The sequence below is a fragment of the Lutjanus erythropterus genome, chromosome 3 (assembly GCF_056507025.1).
Source record: "Lutjanus erythropterus isolate fLutEry1 chromosome 3, fLutEry1.hap2, whole genome shotgun sequence".
NCBI lineage: Eukaryota > Metazoa > Chordata > Actinopteri > Lutjaniformes > Lutjanidae > Lutjanus > Lutjanus erythropterus.
The window spans coordinates 11492278-11507095 of NC_139319.1; the positions used below are offsets into that span (position 1 = coordinate 11492278).

The following is a 14818-nucleotide window of genomic DNA, read 5'->3' on the forward strand; positions in this document are numbered from 1 at the left end:
CAGAAAATGGATGGTGGGATCAACAGGATCAGAACAGCATTGTGTGTAAACTGCAGCAATGGCATCTAGACTAACACTGGTAATACAATAAACTTCTTTTAAATTTATCACCTTGCTGCCCACACAGGCGGCGGTGTCCCAGGTTGAGGGTGATTCCTGAGGCTGTTCCTCACTCCAGCTGGTCTGACTGACGTGTGCATTCTGACCCTCCTGACTGGGAAAACCACTCGGAAACGTTCCATTACCTACAAGATGACCAGAACAAACACATGATTGTGATTAGAGTCAATGTCGGTTTCAAGTGGTTTCACTCTGCACTGCTTTAGAGTACAGACTGTAATATGAATACTAGACTGGATTAAGGTATAACTAAAGCAAACTGTACCTATGTAGTTGCTGTCCTCACCGTAGCGGTAGGGACTGTTGGATTGGCTGTTGGCACTACTCCAAGTAAACCTGCAGGAAACAAGGAAACATTTGATCCAACGGTTTTAACAGATAAAAGCCTTTACTGCAGCACTGGGAAGAATTATTCAAACTGGAAACCAGTATCAGTTACCATGCCGGGGCAGATCTACAGCATATAACCAGAAATACAAATTAAGTCAGTCTCAGTTCTCCTGCTGGAGGCTTTTTGGTCTTTTTGTCCATACATGAAGTATTTTTGGAAAGGAGTAAAAGTAGGAGTGAAATCTGACTTCTCTTTCACCTTATTGTACCTTTGAAATATTCCTACAGGCTGCAGTGACAGCTACACATAACCTTTGAAGATTTTTATAGCCACAAGTTAAAAAAACTAAACAAAATGCTGACTCCAGAGGAACTCCCACTGTTGCCCTTTTTATCAGCATAATCAACTCTATTTGATCAATCCAGAAAAATGACTTCGACTTCAAAAAGAGAAGGAAGAAAAAGGGGGTTATTATAATCATGTAGACTTTTTCTTGTTTTTTTTTTAACACTTTAATTTAACTATATCTGCACCTTTTGTTCATACACAAACTAAAAATAAGTATTAAAAAGACCTACAGTATGAGTTCACTAACAAAGTGCTGTTTACACACAAAAGGGGTGAAGTTACATAAAGGTAATAATAGAGATTTTAGATGAATACACACATTGAGCACAGCACTGCAGGCCTTTTGATTTATGCCATTAACTTCAGAGAGATTTTAAGTTCTTATATTAATTCTTGTCACAAATGGAGCAACAACTGTCTGTCCAGTTTTTGGACACTAACTTGTTGTCCTCTCATGGTGTGCAAAGTGCAACAAAAAAGTAGGTTGATTTCTCTAAAGCTGCAACCAGGAACTAAAATGACCACCACCCACAAGCCAACTGCTGTTAATATGCAAGTCTGTGGTAGATTTGCTTTACTCACGAACCTATAAAACAATGGTGACCTCTCGAGTGGCTGGTAAAATTTATAACATTAGAAGATAAAGTTAATTTTGCACCCTGGCTGCAGCTGATTTTTTGGAGCAGAAGAAGCCACAAAACTTGGACAATCATAGATCCGAATATAATGTTGTTGCTGCTAATGTTAGCAAACAATTTCCTAATTTTGCATTCAGCAGACACAAAAACAGCATTAATTTGGAGTCATGTTTTTGACAAATTTAAGTCATATCAGCTCTGATTTAGTTTCTACCAACTCCTGAGGAAAATATCTGGCTCTTCAGATTGTTTAACTAACTCACTTCATCTTATGCCTGCTGTCTTGTGTTGCATTTGTCATAAAAAAGTGACCTCTATCAGAGTTTTTACAACTGTTCATTCAAACACCTACCCATTGTAGGACGCTGTGGTTGCTGGCTGAGGTATGTAGGGCAGGGCTTCGGTGGTGTTGTATCTGAACTCATTGGTGAGGGGAATGGATGGAGCCGACCACGTCTCTTCAGGCAAATACTGACCTGTCAGGTCTGAGGGAGCACACAACAACTTTCAGTTAGGAATCAGAGGTAACACACAAGCCACTTTTTGTTAAAGATATGGGCAGGTAAGTGTGTATTTACTATGAATGTCTTTCTCCATGTTTCTGTCCACCCCTGCAGCAACAGCAGCAAAACTGGGGGCGAAGCTGGACGCTGCGGGATCTGGGCTTTGGCACTGGTCTTTACGGTACAAGCTGTTCATGCTACACAGAGAAAAGACAAAGTTTTCAAGTCAAACAGGATATCCAGAAACAAAGCCGTACATTTTCTTCAAATAATATTAATATAATCTTAAGATTTTCATCAGAGGCCTGGCCATGATGCAAAGTGGAGAAACAGAAACATTAGATTTTACTCTGATTCACAAGTTTTATTCCAATCTAATCCAGTCTTCAACGTGGAAATACAACTATTAGAATATGAATTATGAATACTAAATACTTTGAATTACCATATTTGAGTTTTTTTATTAGTTACATTTTACCCATTTTATATTCAATTATAAGGCAGAATTATTGATCAAAATTTTATCGAAATCACAAAATGAACCACTTCATTTTTCAAAATATGTGTAAAAATGAAATTTTAAATATTGTGGTGCTGCAGAGCTGCCCTGACCTACACATTAAATTCTACAGACATAAAGAACATCTTTGTTTGGTACAGATTCCTGCAAAGATCACAACATAATCATTTCAATATGTTTTTCGAAGACAATGAGAATAATGATGGAAAAAATTATCATTCCCTCTAATACTGAAAAATAAATCACAATATCAGTCAAAATAACTGCAATTAGATACTTTTTCAAAATCACTGAGCCCCATTCAATCACCAGCAGTTTGAGGGGCAGCTCAGTGAATGGATGTGAGAAATATTACAGTAGTCGTCAAAATGAGATCACACAGAATAGCCTAATTGGATATAACTTGGTTAAAGAATTACATGTTTCTAATTATATTAATGTACTTGTGTTGGGTTTGAAATATTAACTACTTATTTTTTTCTATTATGTGAACTTTATTATACTTGAGTCAGTATTAGGTGACTGACATGTAGGTTTTGTGGCTTTTGCCTTTTGATAATATGTCTTTTTACTGCAAGCATTTGCACAGAATATTTTGAACATGGTCTGTTTTTGTGGATGCTTTAGCTTTACTTGACACAACACTGAAACTGGAAATGTAACTTTTTGACATTTGTGTGTGGTTGAAAATCCAGTAAACAAACAAAATAATGTTTTCTTACATTAAGACACATGAACTAGTACTGAACTTTTGTTGACAGTTGCTAAGAAATGCTAAGGTAACAGCATGTTTCTGTGGAGGCTCATACAATCATCAGACAGTTCTTGTGTTGTGGTTGTATGTTTGCTGAGTTACCTGAGAGCCTTGTAGTTTGTATTCATGGTCTGGTAGCAGTCTCGCTCTACTGGGTAGACGCCGTACTGCATGGAGTCCCCTGTAAAAACAGGCAAGACAAAAATCTGTTTTGCAAAAATGTCAAAATAAATAATTCACCACTTTCATCTGTGATAAAACACCAGCTATAGTCTGTAATATTCTGTTAATAGTTCTTGTTTTCTTAGAGCAAGTTTTACACAAGTGTTGTTTACTTTTTCTAGATGAGGTAGTGCAAGCGTGCGTTCGGGCACCGGGGTCTTTGTCTCCCTCCATGCTGCTGGCACTGCTCCAGCTGCCCCAGCTGCCTCTGCTGGCCCTCACGCTGCCCGTTGAGCTGCCAGAGTCTGAACCCGACTCACAAACTCCGCCTCCACGCCGCTCTGTGGCACACTTTCGTCGAGTACGAGTAGGACACACACCTGCTGGACATCAACAAGACCGGTGAGATTAAAGTCAAATTGTTGATTGTTGGGAAATTAAAGCTGCAGAGAGCTGTGACTGGACTCCCACCGTTCTGTTTGAGGGGGCTCTCAGCGCTCTGTCCGGGCTTTGGTGCTTCTGACTTGGTGCCGCTGCAGCAGCGGTTCCGGTTGCGGGTTCCCCCGGTGTTACGGTCCCCTGCTTTCCATTCAGGTTCTTTCTCCCTCTCTGGCATCACGATCACATTGTGCTCAGGAGCACTACAGCAGTTATCAAACAGAAACAATGAGAACACATCTTATCTGACAGTTTGGTGTTTTGTAACAACATCTGTATTAATAAACTACTAAATGCTTGTTTCTGATGCCTTTAGGATCACAAGCTAACAGAATGAAAAGACTGAGCAAAATAAAAGCACAAAGTATTAAGAAATTAAAAATACACAGTATGTTAACATACTGCAACACATGCATGAGCTAGCTCTTAATCCAAAAGCTTTGAAAAATTGGACAAGACTGAGTTTTAAAGTTAAAAAAAAGCATAGACCAGAGAAAGCTTTAGTGTGGTTTGCAGAGGTCCATATGTGTGGAATAAGAAACTATAAAACTATAAAAATTACATTATCTGTGTCTGTTTTCAAGAAGACCTTAAGGCTTCAGTTCATATTAAAAAATGTTGAAGCTTGAACAGCTGGAGACCTCTAAACCAGTTATTTTACCCTGAAATCCATTTAAACTGTACTGTTTATTTTCCATTTGCCACATGTCTCTATTTATTGCATCTTACTTTCTAATGTTTAGAGTGACGGATAAAATGTCCCGGGGCCATTAAGCTTTTTTTAGGTTTAGGTTTTTAGCTTCTCACAGACCAGAAGTGATTTGTAGGTTGTAAAAATTGCGGTGTAACTAATAAATTTTTTTTTTAAATCTAGGTAACATTTTGGTAAAAATATATTTAAATATTGGCATATACTGGGCCCCCATTTTTCAAGCTCCAGATAGCTTATCAAGGTATCCATTTCACATGTCTTCAATATGTCTTATATGATAGTACTTGTATTTTAAATTATTTTGTGAATAAACTTAAATTGAACAGAACAGATGTATGTGTCCTGTCCCCTGGGTTTTGTTCGACCTGTGAAGACCTCTACTCTCTACTCAAATAATGACAAAATACGTTTATATAGAAAAGCAAATCAAATTATGGATCTGGAGAATCATGACAGTCTAAGAGGGTAGAGTAGTTCATTTAAAAGCTAAAGGGAAACAATATTTTTAAGTCAGTTTAGTCTCCTCCTGCTTTTCATAAGAGCTGACTCATGGATGCACGGCATGTTGGAAACATAAAGTGTATGTTTCATCTGCTGCAAGAAGAGAGAGGTGGCGACTCGCTACGTTACTGCCACTGTTTGCCAGAAGTGTCAAATTATATTTTCCTATGGAATATCAGGATAGAGTTAAACTGATTTATAGATGAAAAGTGAGGTCTACCTGGAGACATTTTCTGTCTTCCTGCGACTCCTCTTTCCCTTATTATTTCCTGGAGCAGTGCCAGTTTCTGCACTCTGTGGTTTCTTTTTCTGGCCTTTCCCATCTTCTCTCAGCTGGAGGAAAGAAAATAAATTATGATGGTTGGTATTTAATTGGAAGATTAGATTAAATGTTAAGTGCCTGAATCAATTAGTTAGACATAAAATTGAATCGATTAAGTGCCTTCCTTACCTCCATTTCAGAGCTGTCCCTTTTCTCAGAGTCAATCTTGTCTGCATAGTGCTCAGTGCAGCTCTTCTCTACGGGGCTGCACACTAACAGGCCCGGTCGAGGTCCTGGACTCAGTGTGACGTTACCTGGGAAACCAACAGGCATTTCCATGGGAAACATAACTTCTGCTGGTACTCTATCTTCTATAGTGCTGTGGGGTTCCTCTTTAAAGTCTGCGGAGGTCTTTTTATCCAGCTCACTGATGAAAGCTGGCTCGTTGTTGTTGCAGACGTCGGGGTCTGGGGTCAGGGGAGGGTCTGGCGACAGGTCCTCGTGCTCTTCATCCATCGCCACAGCACCAGCTGCTGCTGTGGACAAGCTGGACTTGTATTTGGTGTAATAGAGTGAAACCTTGTGTTTCTTTTGTTGTTGGGACGGGGTGACGGAGGAGCCTTTCTTGGAGGATTGAGGACGCTGGGCGGGGCTGTTGGCCAGGGCTGGAGAGCCACGCCCCTTACCTTTGTCTGAGGTGTGACAGGTGTCCACATAGCTCTTACAACTGCCCTTTGTTTTACTGCACAAACAAGAATGACAAAATTAAATATTTTAACACTTGCAGTGTTTGTCATCATACAGGCAGTAAACAGTCTCTGAAACACTTACTTGACTCCGTTGGGTGTGATGTTATTGACGGGGCCGTTATCCCGTGACAGGACAGAGTTGTGGTTGCTCCTGATGCTGGGTGTGGAGAATTCATTCAGGATATACTGAGCCTGATGGAAAGCCATCAGACACACACCAAACAGGGAGAAGCTGAAACACAAACAGATAGAACAGCTACCATCAGACCATCTTACAGTTTGTTACATCTCTGATACACATGGTTGGTAACAATCTAACAATCAGTTTACATTCCCATAAAGTCAAAAGTGATATTTAGGTGTTTTAATCGCAGGCCTTGTGCTATATGTCACCATTTTTCTAAATGTTATTTCAGAGTTTGTCTTTTCCTGGAACACCATAAAAAAATAAAAGACTACTTCTGTCTTCAATGAAACTCTCTCTCTTATGACACCACTGGGGAACAGGCCTCACTGCACAAAAACAACTTCATATCTTTATTCACTGATTTGGGTGAAAATGGATTGTATTTTATAGACAAAAATATTTTTCCTTCCAGCTGTTCAGTGTTAACTCTGACTGACAGAGTTTCCTCGTGGACAGATGGCCTTAACTTACTCATCGCTGATGTAGCTTACATCTAACTGCTGTTAACTGTAACTGTTAGCTACAATTAGCACCCAACTGTTGTGAACTGCACTCAGCAGCCTCACAAGTATCAAATTAAGGACTTTATTGGTATCTGTATCAATTTAAAGCTACTGGTATTATAATTTTTTAAAACAACAACAACCCAGTGCTGCTAACTACTAATTTGCTGAGTAGGTAGCTGACTGGGATGCCAGGAGCCAAACCTGGCAAACTGGCCTCCATACGTCTCCAAGGCTGTGTTTGGTCCCAGTCTGGCCATGTTAATTGGGAGCACCCAATCTGGGAATAGTCTGCTAATAGGACCATTCTCCATAGACCACTTAAGGTGTAGGAGGGAGATCATAATGCACGTTCAGCGCCACTGACTACAGCAAAGAGCAATCAAAATTAGCAGAAGAAATAAGCACTCTGCTGGCAGTTTCATGGGAACTTTAAAGTCACTAACCATGTGAAGATGAGGGTGACAACCCAGAAAGTTTCCTCCCAGCTGGGACCAGGAACCACCTGAGCGCAGAGGGGCAACATGTGGTGGGGCAGCGTCACATTGAGGGTGAAAGGGAAGGAGGTGCCGCGCGATGTCACCAGGGTGAGGTCCCGAATCACCCAGGACGAGGTGAAGTCTGGGGTGAACCTGAGGGGAAACAGGCAGATGGAGACGGTGAGAGACATAAGAAAAGTGAAGGGGAGAACGGGAACAGAATCATAAAGAGGAAGAGGGAGGTATAATTAGGACAGATTGCACAAAGATGTTAAAAGAGGAAGAGAGACAGAAGGAAACTGAAAATGGGTGAACAGATGTGAGCACTTCCACAGATAAAAAACTGTAAAATTCAACTGTAACTAATATGGACCAAAGAAGAATTTACATGACAACATTAGATATTAAGTTTACAACAGTAAAAAACAAATCCACTCTAAACTAATAAAACACATTTCACTTACGCGATGGTGATCTCAGAGGAGGTGTTGTGGTCGAGGCTGAAGGCGCGACACTGCAGGACCTCAAAGCCAAACCCCTGACACTTATATCCATTTATATTCATTGACATGACGGTCAGAGGAAGCTCTCCTGCATTCTCCACTTTGAAACTCTTTCTGATGGCGAAAAGCGGCTTGTTGGTGCGCAGGCCTATGAGGGACGAGCAGAAACGTTCAGCCATTTGTTTGTTTCATTTTCTTTCTGTTAAAAGTGAAGATGTGCCACTAAACTTTATTACTTAACAGCCATGTGGTGATATTAGGTTTAAACATTAAACTCACCGTCACGACACTCCATTAGAGTTGACTGAGGAACATTGAAGCGCAGAGAAGCTCCTGGACCGGGCAGTTTGCCTCCGACTCTTAGCAGCTCTTTGGCCCCGTGGCCCTGCACCATCTTCATGTCAAACACTGTCAGGTTGTTCCTGAAACAGTTAAAAAGACAAACGTTTAAAAGGCCATGTTTAACACTGTAGTCAACATGCTTGATAAAAACATGTTTAAATAACAAAATGAAAAGTGTTTCTGATAACACAATAAACACCTTGAGGATTACATTTTTATTTCTCTCTCAATTTTTGGATTTATTCTTTGGTTTAGGGTTGTGTATTGGCAAAAATCTGGTGATACAAGTGTCACAATACAGGGGTTTATGATTATGCTGCAATGCTAAATTTTTAAAATCTAATTTGGTACTGTGCATATTGGCTCTGGGGAACAATCATAATGTTATTGCTAACTCTGGTAGTTTAGTACTCTGACAAATCAAAATGCCTGCTGTAACAAAGGTCTATGAAACTCTCTTCTGAGGAACTGCTCTTCCAAACTTGTGAAACCTGAATGCACACAATTCTACTGATATGAATCAGTACCTGATAATGAGAATGGTAGTGGTGGGTCTGTGGTCGGAGGGGGTGAAGACCACAGCGACTTCTCTGGCCTCCCAGGGCTGCAGCAGCAGACGCAGGACACCTTCTCCTGTGATGTCCTCCACATTCTCACCAGCCTGCACACAAACAAACAAGAGGAGGGGGGGAAAAAAAGGTTTGAAGTCAAAGCAACAAAGGCAAGACTACCCCCGTGTCTAGACCGCAAATGTCACGTCAGCACTACGCTCGTGTCACGACAGTGTTCATGCCACACTGAAGCATCTGTCTGTGCCAGCCCCTTCTTGTCTGTGCATTTCAAAGTGTCAGCAGCAAATGAGCAGCTAACCTGACTGTGCAGTGAGCAGTTTTCCTTCAATGTGTGTGAATATTCCTCATCTATTTTTCCATCAACACAATGCACATGATTGTGGAACAGGCACTGCAGTGTGTGTGTGTGTGGTTGAGCAAAAGAGACAGAGTGCCAGTGGCAGTGTTCAGTGTTCAACTTCACTGTTTAGCAGTGAAGTTGTCTAGTGGCAGTAAATATACAGTTTGCCCATAAATAAACACTGCAGGCGAAGTTCAAGAAGTCCCAGTGTTCCCTTGCTTTCAAGTCGGTGGGATTAAAAACAAAACTACAGCAGAGTGAGCTGCACTCTGGCTCAGGAGCACACTCTGCTCTGCCTTGGTTGCAAAATGCAGATAAATATATTTATTCAGCACCTTTTTATTAGGCATCGACCTTGTGTTTATGTGCGTGTTGTTGAAAAATAGATTGGAAGGGTAAATAGACACTTCAGGTCACAGTTATGCTTGTAATGAGCAGGCATGGAACCCGTGCAGACAGCTGCATCGATTGAAATGAAAGTGTTTCAGTTACATGACATGCAGGTGAAAACCACATCTGACACACAGGGGTAAAGCACAACAACGACAGCGTTGTCCATGTGTTTAATGAATTAATAGAGCTATTAAAGGTTGAAAGCCAAAAAGAGATGAGTAAATATTAAGAGATTAAACAGTGTCACAACTTTATTTCCCAGGAGTATTCTCAGGATTTACCTTCGGAGGAGAAGTCAACAGAGAAAACTCTGTAGTGCTGATGTTGACAGAGAGGGGGCTGATATTAAACCTGCCAATCAAAACAGAGAAAACAGTTTGACAAATCAAATAGAGGGAAAGTGCCGGAGCAAAGTGGTGCAATGGTCCAACCAGCAGAGGCACAACACATCCTCTGTGATATCAAACATATACTCTGGACAGTTTACCATTTGGTAAGAAGGTCCAGAGCCTCCAGGGGGGCCGGGTACAGGGAGAGGATTCGAATCTCTACAGAAACCACTGAAGAAGAAGGATTCTTCAGCATGAACGTCTTCACCTGAAACAAACAAAAACAAATGTTTTCTTTGTGTTGGAGACACGTCCCACAACATACTAAAAAGTATATATATACATCACATTTAAGTGAAGAGTCATTAAAGGTTTGCTCACCTTGCTCTCATTGACGGGTGTAGCACCAAAGTCCAGAGGAACGGACGTCTCTACAGGGAGTCTGGGCCACCTGAGAAGACAAAAGGATTTACATGATTAATGATGTTTATGCAGTGATGGATTACAGGGCACATAATGGCATGAAGGGGAAAGCTGTGTTTAAAGACTGACCTGCAAGGCAGCTTGTCTTTGTGGCTCTGCCATCGAGAGCAGAGCTCAGCAGCCAGTTTGCTGTCCACAGCCCAGGACGAGGGTAAAAAGTCTGGGAGGAGGGAACGCTGCCACTCTGAACGACCTGATGGACCATTAAGGAAAAAAATTAAATTAAAGTAAGGGTCCATTATTTTTTCTTGTGTTTACTTAAGTTTTCTGTAGCTTCCCAGTGATGTCCCTCATGTCTTCAAATCGGGGTTTGTGTTTTATGATGTTGTTATATATAAACGCCCTTGGTTGAAGGTGCAGTAAGCGAGTCTAAAAAAAAGTTCATTGTTGAATCGGAGTCATTTCCAGGTCGTCAAATACTGCTGTTGGTATTTGATGACACTCAACAATCTTTCTCCATAATCACTTACAGCAGCTATGAGGGAGTGGAGTAAGTGCTCTCACTTCCTTTTCTAACGGTTAAGTGGGAGTTTCCATTTGAAAAACTCTGAAAACAACACAGATGGAGTAGCTCTATAATAAATAAACAATTAAAAAAAACTTCTTATGATTTTTGGTGCAGTGTCTCACCTGTTTCAGACAGTCTGAGTGGACAAGGTCGTCCACACTCTCGTTCCGCCTCAAACACCGCCTCCCCCTGCTGACAGACACATCATCTGTTACCACATCTGATCCTGTGTACTGATCCCAACCACCACACACAGCTAACGGGCCGCTACAGCTGTTATTTTACCTTGAAGGGAGTTGACTGAAAGTAAAGGGGGATGTGCAGGGCTGTGCCCAGGCTGGTGTCCAGACTCAGCGTGGACAGCTGGTTGACAGGCAGGGCCTTGCTGAGCAGCTGGAGGGACAGAACACGCCAGCAGCCCTGAGGAACTGTCAGTGGACCGCTGAAGTTCATCACCTGACAGACAGGGGGCAGCAGAGACCTTCATGTCAAATCCTGATCTTATATCAGAGTGAAGTGTAGTGTGATTTGCTCATGTCAGAGTTCACTTCAGATAAACTAAGAGAACGTTTGCTCTAATCAGATCATTACATCAGGCGGTGGTTTGTACCTTCATGACTCCCTGCAGCTTCTGTGAGAGGCTGGCGTTTGTCACAGTGAGGGGCAGGAGGAGGGAGTTTGTCAGCCACAGATCCACCTTGTCTGCGTCGCTCTGTTTCACCTGGAACAGGCTGAACAAATCCTCCTCGGTCCGTCTGCACAAAGCAACAACAAAATGACACCATAATGCTCAGTTATTCAGTACCACATGTTAATGACACTTAGCATTTGGACATTTTAACATTGCTTATCTTCATCATAACATCAACAAACGATGGCTTCTTAGGAATAAGGTTGTCAAAAGTACTGATAGTTTGATATTTTTTTCAATACCGTGTGTTTAAAACTATGCAATATCTGTTAATTGTATTGAATGTATCAAAGCTATAAAAATGATCTAAGTGCTCATTTAAGACCTCAGTTCAGTTCAGTCCTTAGTCTCTTTCCTGAAAATTGGCTTTCAGCAAAACCAGACAGTGTTCATTGACTTTTTCTGTCCCAGCACTGTGTGCAGTTTGCCAATTAAAAACAAAACAAAATTAACCTTTTTTTGCACGTCTCTGTTTTTATCTTTTTGCTGTGGTATCAAAGAAGGTAATGAGTATTATTATTATTTTTTTTTTTTACTTGTATTGAAGTTTAAATTTCTCCTATATTGACAATTCTAATTAGGACAACTTGAGTGTGAAAAGGCAAAACTTCTCAACATTACCCGTTTGTGATATGTAGTCCAGGGAACCTGTGGGTCGTCCGGTTTCCCAGAATTTTTAAACTGATATGACTGATGCATTTCCTTCCGTGGCCTGGCAAAGAGCCTGATACAAGAAACAAAATTTTGTTGATGAAACTTTTTAAAAACATTTGGGTCAAATGCAATTACACTTAGAAGTGATTACATGACCTGAGAAGAAATTATTTGAACTGAAATAGAGTTTTCACCTCTGCAGGCAAGTGCAGCCACCTCAGTGAAGTTTTTTGCTTCTGGTCTCAGCAGAACCTGATTAAAGTCCAGGCTGGCCTCAACTTTTGATAGCACCTGCATGTCCTGAGGATATAAATCATCTCGTCAAAGCCAGTAAGTTATTACCTATAATACTCATTATATACAGTATGAAAAGAAAGAGAAGCACCTCACCTTTACGTAGAGCTTCTTGCCGCCAGAATTTAACATATAAACTCCTATTTTTGGTTCCCCTGTAGAGAAAAACATCAGAAATAAAACATTGTACATATGTACAGTATAACATACTAAATGTATGAATAGATCTACACAGTTACACATGATCCTGAGGTATATAAAAATCTACATTTTCTGCTATAGAAAGATCACATTTGCACTCTTTATATGTCATTAAAATAACTTCGAGGCAGAGAAAGATTTCTTGACTTAAGCTAAGATAAATGTAATGATGGAAATTAGGGCTGCATGATATGGTAAAAAAAAAACCAATATTTTAACAGATATTGTGACAGTAAAATGATTCATGATTAGTCAGAATGATAATTTTTGCATCACAACTTTCATTTGCACTGAAAAAAAGAGTATTAAATTCATGATGTTTTTTGGAGCCTGGATGAAACAAACATGTTCTCTCACATCAGGAAAAGAGGAAAAGATTTTGCAGACCAGGCCATCTCTGCAGCACTATGATTCTTCATTATAATGCTGTTTTGTCACATTTTACCAAAAAGCTTCTGGAATTTGGATATTGCACTTCGTCATATTGTGATTTCAATTTTTGACTGTGCAAACCTAATAAAATGACAAAAAGGATAAAATGTGGAAACAGCCTTCATGTTCTGACAGCCACTGCAACAAAAAACTATTAACAAGACAACACCAAGTCAGCCTGCTGCTGACAGAAATAGTCTGTATGTAGACTGTGACACGATGACATGTTTTTGGAAACATATTTGGTTTGTTGCTGTGGTTCAACAACAAGGGCAAACCCTATGTGAGCAATTATAATAAACTACAGTAATTGTGCACCAATGCAAATGCTGTGCAGACACCTGCAGCTGCTTTAGTTTGGTTGTCAGCCTCTGTGTTACTCTGGACATCGAGCCCAGAGGAAAGTAGAAATGAGGTCTTGTTATATTTTTCTCATCTGACAGTTCTTTCAAAAGTAAACTCATAAACAGGATCTTCTCGTTTGGTCATTAATTTTTTTTTACCTGCAGAATCAAAATAAAGATTCAGGAGGAAGAGAAAAGAGCCAACATGAGATTTCAGAGAGCTTCATTAAGTCTGCCTCTGGTGTCAAAATGTAAACACCATTTTAACCTGTTGGACTTTTGTTTTGATAGTGGTTCCCCACAGAAAAGATCAAACATTTTCTGTGGTTATCTGAGCAGAGGCTGAAGACATCACAACACACTCCTCTTTATACTTGGCTTTTTTTTTAAGAGGACAATCTCTTTAAATGACGCTGTGCAATCACATTCCCACAGCTAATCTGCCTCCAGACATGGGGTCAGACAGGACAAACAAACCCACCTACTGCAGCCGGTCCAGCAGCGGGGGCCACCAGCAGCACCAAAATGTGCTCAATGACGTAAGGCTTGAGCTTGTCCAGGTCAGCGGGCCGGTCACCACGCGCCGACAGATTAATCTGCAGACTGAGGCGCTCCTCACTCTGGAGGCAGGACCCCTGAGACGGGACAGGAAAAGCATACCAGTCACACACAGAGAAGAAGGAGGAACATGAGAGCAACGTGGAATAAACTGAGAAATTCAGTGAGAAGGAAGACAAACAACAAAGATAAAGATATTAACATATTAATAAACCATGAATAAATCCAGTGGCAGACAAACAATTTTGCTGGAAGACAGTGAACTTTTTTAATTACACCAACTGAGAAGAAATATGTTTTCAGGCAACTCAACTTGCTGGAGACAGTGTGGTTTTGTGAATGCTAATAATTATCATATTTTTGGGGATTGCAATGTAATTCAGTCCTTAAAGCAGGACCCTTCGGGAATAAGCGGTTGCAGAAAATGAATGAATTATGAAGAATAATGGAGAAATTGACCTTTTTGTTAAAGCTAAGAAAACAAATTTCAGCCATGTTGGGTCAAATGGATACAATATTGGGTGTAAATAATGGACTAAATAATTTCTCTAGCACTGTCATCTAAAGGAAATCACTGAATATAATGTTTCTTTGTCCTGTTGTCTTTATTCCCATCTGTTCCCAATGTCCTCAATTGTTTTTATTTTCTTTTGTTTAATTTGAATTGTTTGCTTGTTTCTTTTTCTTTTTCGAATGTTAAATTTTGCTTTGTACTTTTGCTTATTTTCTGTAGGTTGTGTTTACATTTTTGCAAAAATATATGAGAGTTTGTATGAGAAAGATCTCTGGTGTAAAAACAGAATGATTTCAGGGCTAAATAACAAGGGTTACCCACTTGCCCAGGGCAAGTAAAATACCATGATGGGAAAGTAAATCTGGCGACTCACTTGCCTGACCGGGGATGTTGAGAAAAAGAATTAAAGTATTATTATATATTATGATGAGTCTGGGTGATGAAGCTATGGTC

The 14818-nt window shown here is 40.3% G+C and overlaps 1 protein-coding gene across 5 annotated transcripts in view; it reads right to left on the reverse strand.

The window, feature by feature from the left end:
- The window catches only part of tmem131l (transmembrane 131 like), a 48749-nt gene that overhangs the window by 2525 nt on the left and 31406 nt on the right, over positions 1 to 14818 (reverse strand). For 2 of the 5 annotated variants that reach the window (XM_084714997.1, XM_084714994.1), the window contains exons 9-33: positions 13775 to 13928; positions 12413 to 12471; positions 12217 to 12322; positions 11990 to 12092; positions 11288 to 11432; positions 10963 to 11133; positions 10800 to 10869; positions 10239 to 10362; positions 10068 to 10137; positions 9845 to 9954; positions 9639 to 9708; positions 8580 to 8713; positions 7990 to 8132; positions 7672 to 7858; positions 7175 to 7360; positions 6121 to 6270; positions 5479 to 6031; positions 5248 to 5360; positions 3848 to 4017; positions 3550 to 3759; positions 3317 to 3395; positions 2016 to 2137; positions 1790 to 1922; positions 386 to 456; positions 112 to 245 (exon numbers count right to left, since the gene is read on the reverse strand). In XM_084714997.1, coding sequence (XP_084571123.1) covers positions 112 to 245; positions 386 to 456; positions 1790 to 1922; positions 2016 to 2137; positions 3317 to 3395; positions 3550 to 3759; positions 3848 to 4017; positions 5248 to 5360; positions 5479 to 6031; positions 6121 to 6270; positions 7175 to 7360; positions 7672 to 7858; positions 7990 to 8132; positions 8580 to 8713; positions 9639 to 9708; positions 9845 to 9954; positions 10068 to 10137; positions 10239 to 10362; positions 10800 to 10869; positions 10963 to 11133; positions 11288 to 11432; positions 11990 to 12092; positions 12217 to 12322; positions 12413 to 12471; positions 13775 to 13928 — 3567 coding nt within the window. The remainder of the gene's footprint in view (positions 1 to 111; positions 246 to 385; positions 457 to 1789; positions 1923 to 2015; positions 2138 to 3316; positions 3396 to 3549; positions 3760 to 3847; positions 4018 to 5247; positions 5361 to 5478; positions 6032 to 6120; positions 6271 to 7174; positions 7361 to 7671; positions 7859 to 7989; positions 8133 to 8579; positions 8714 to 9638; positions 9709 to 9844; positions 9955 to 10067; positions 10138 to 10238; positions 10363 to 10799; positions 10870 to 10962; positions 11134 to 11287; positions 11433 to 11989; positions 12093 to 12216; positions 12323 to 12412; positions 12472 to 13774; positions 13929 to 14818) is intronic. The other 3 variants (XM_084714999.1, XM_084714995.1, XM_084714996.1) reach the window with 2 other exon arrangements.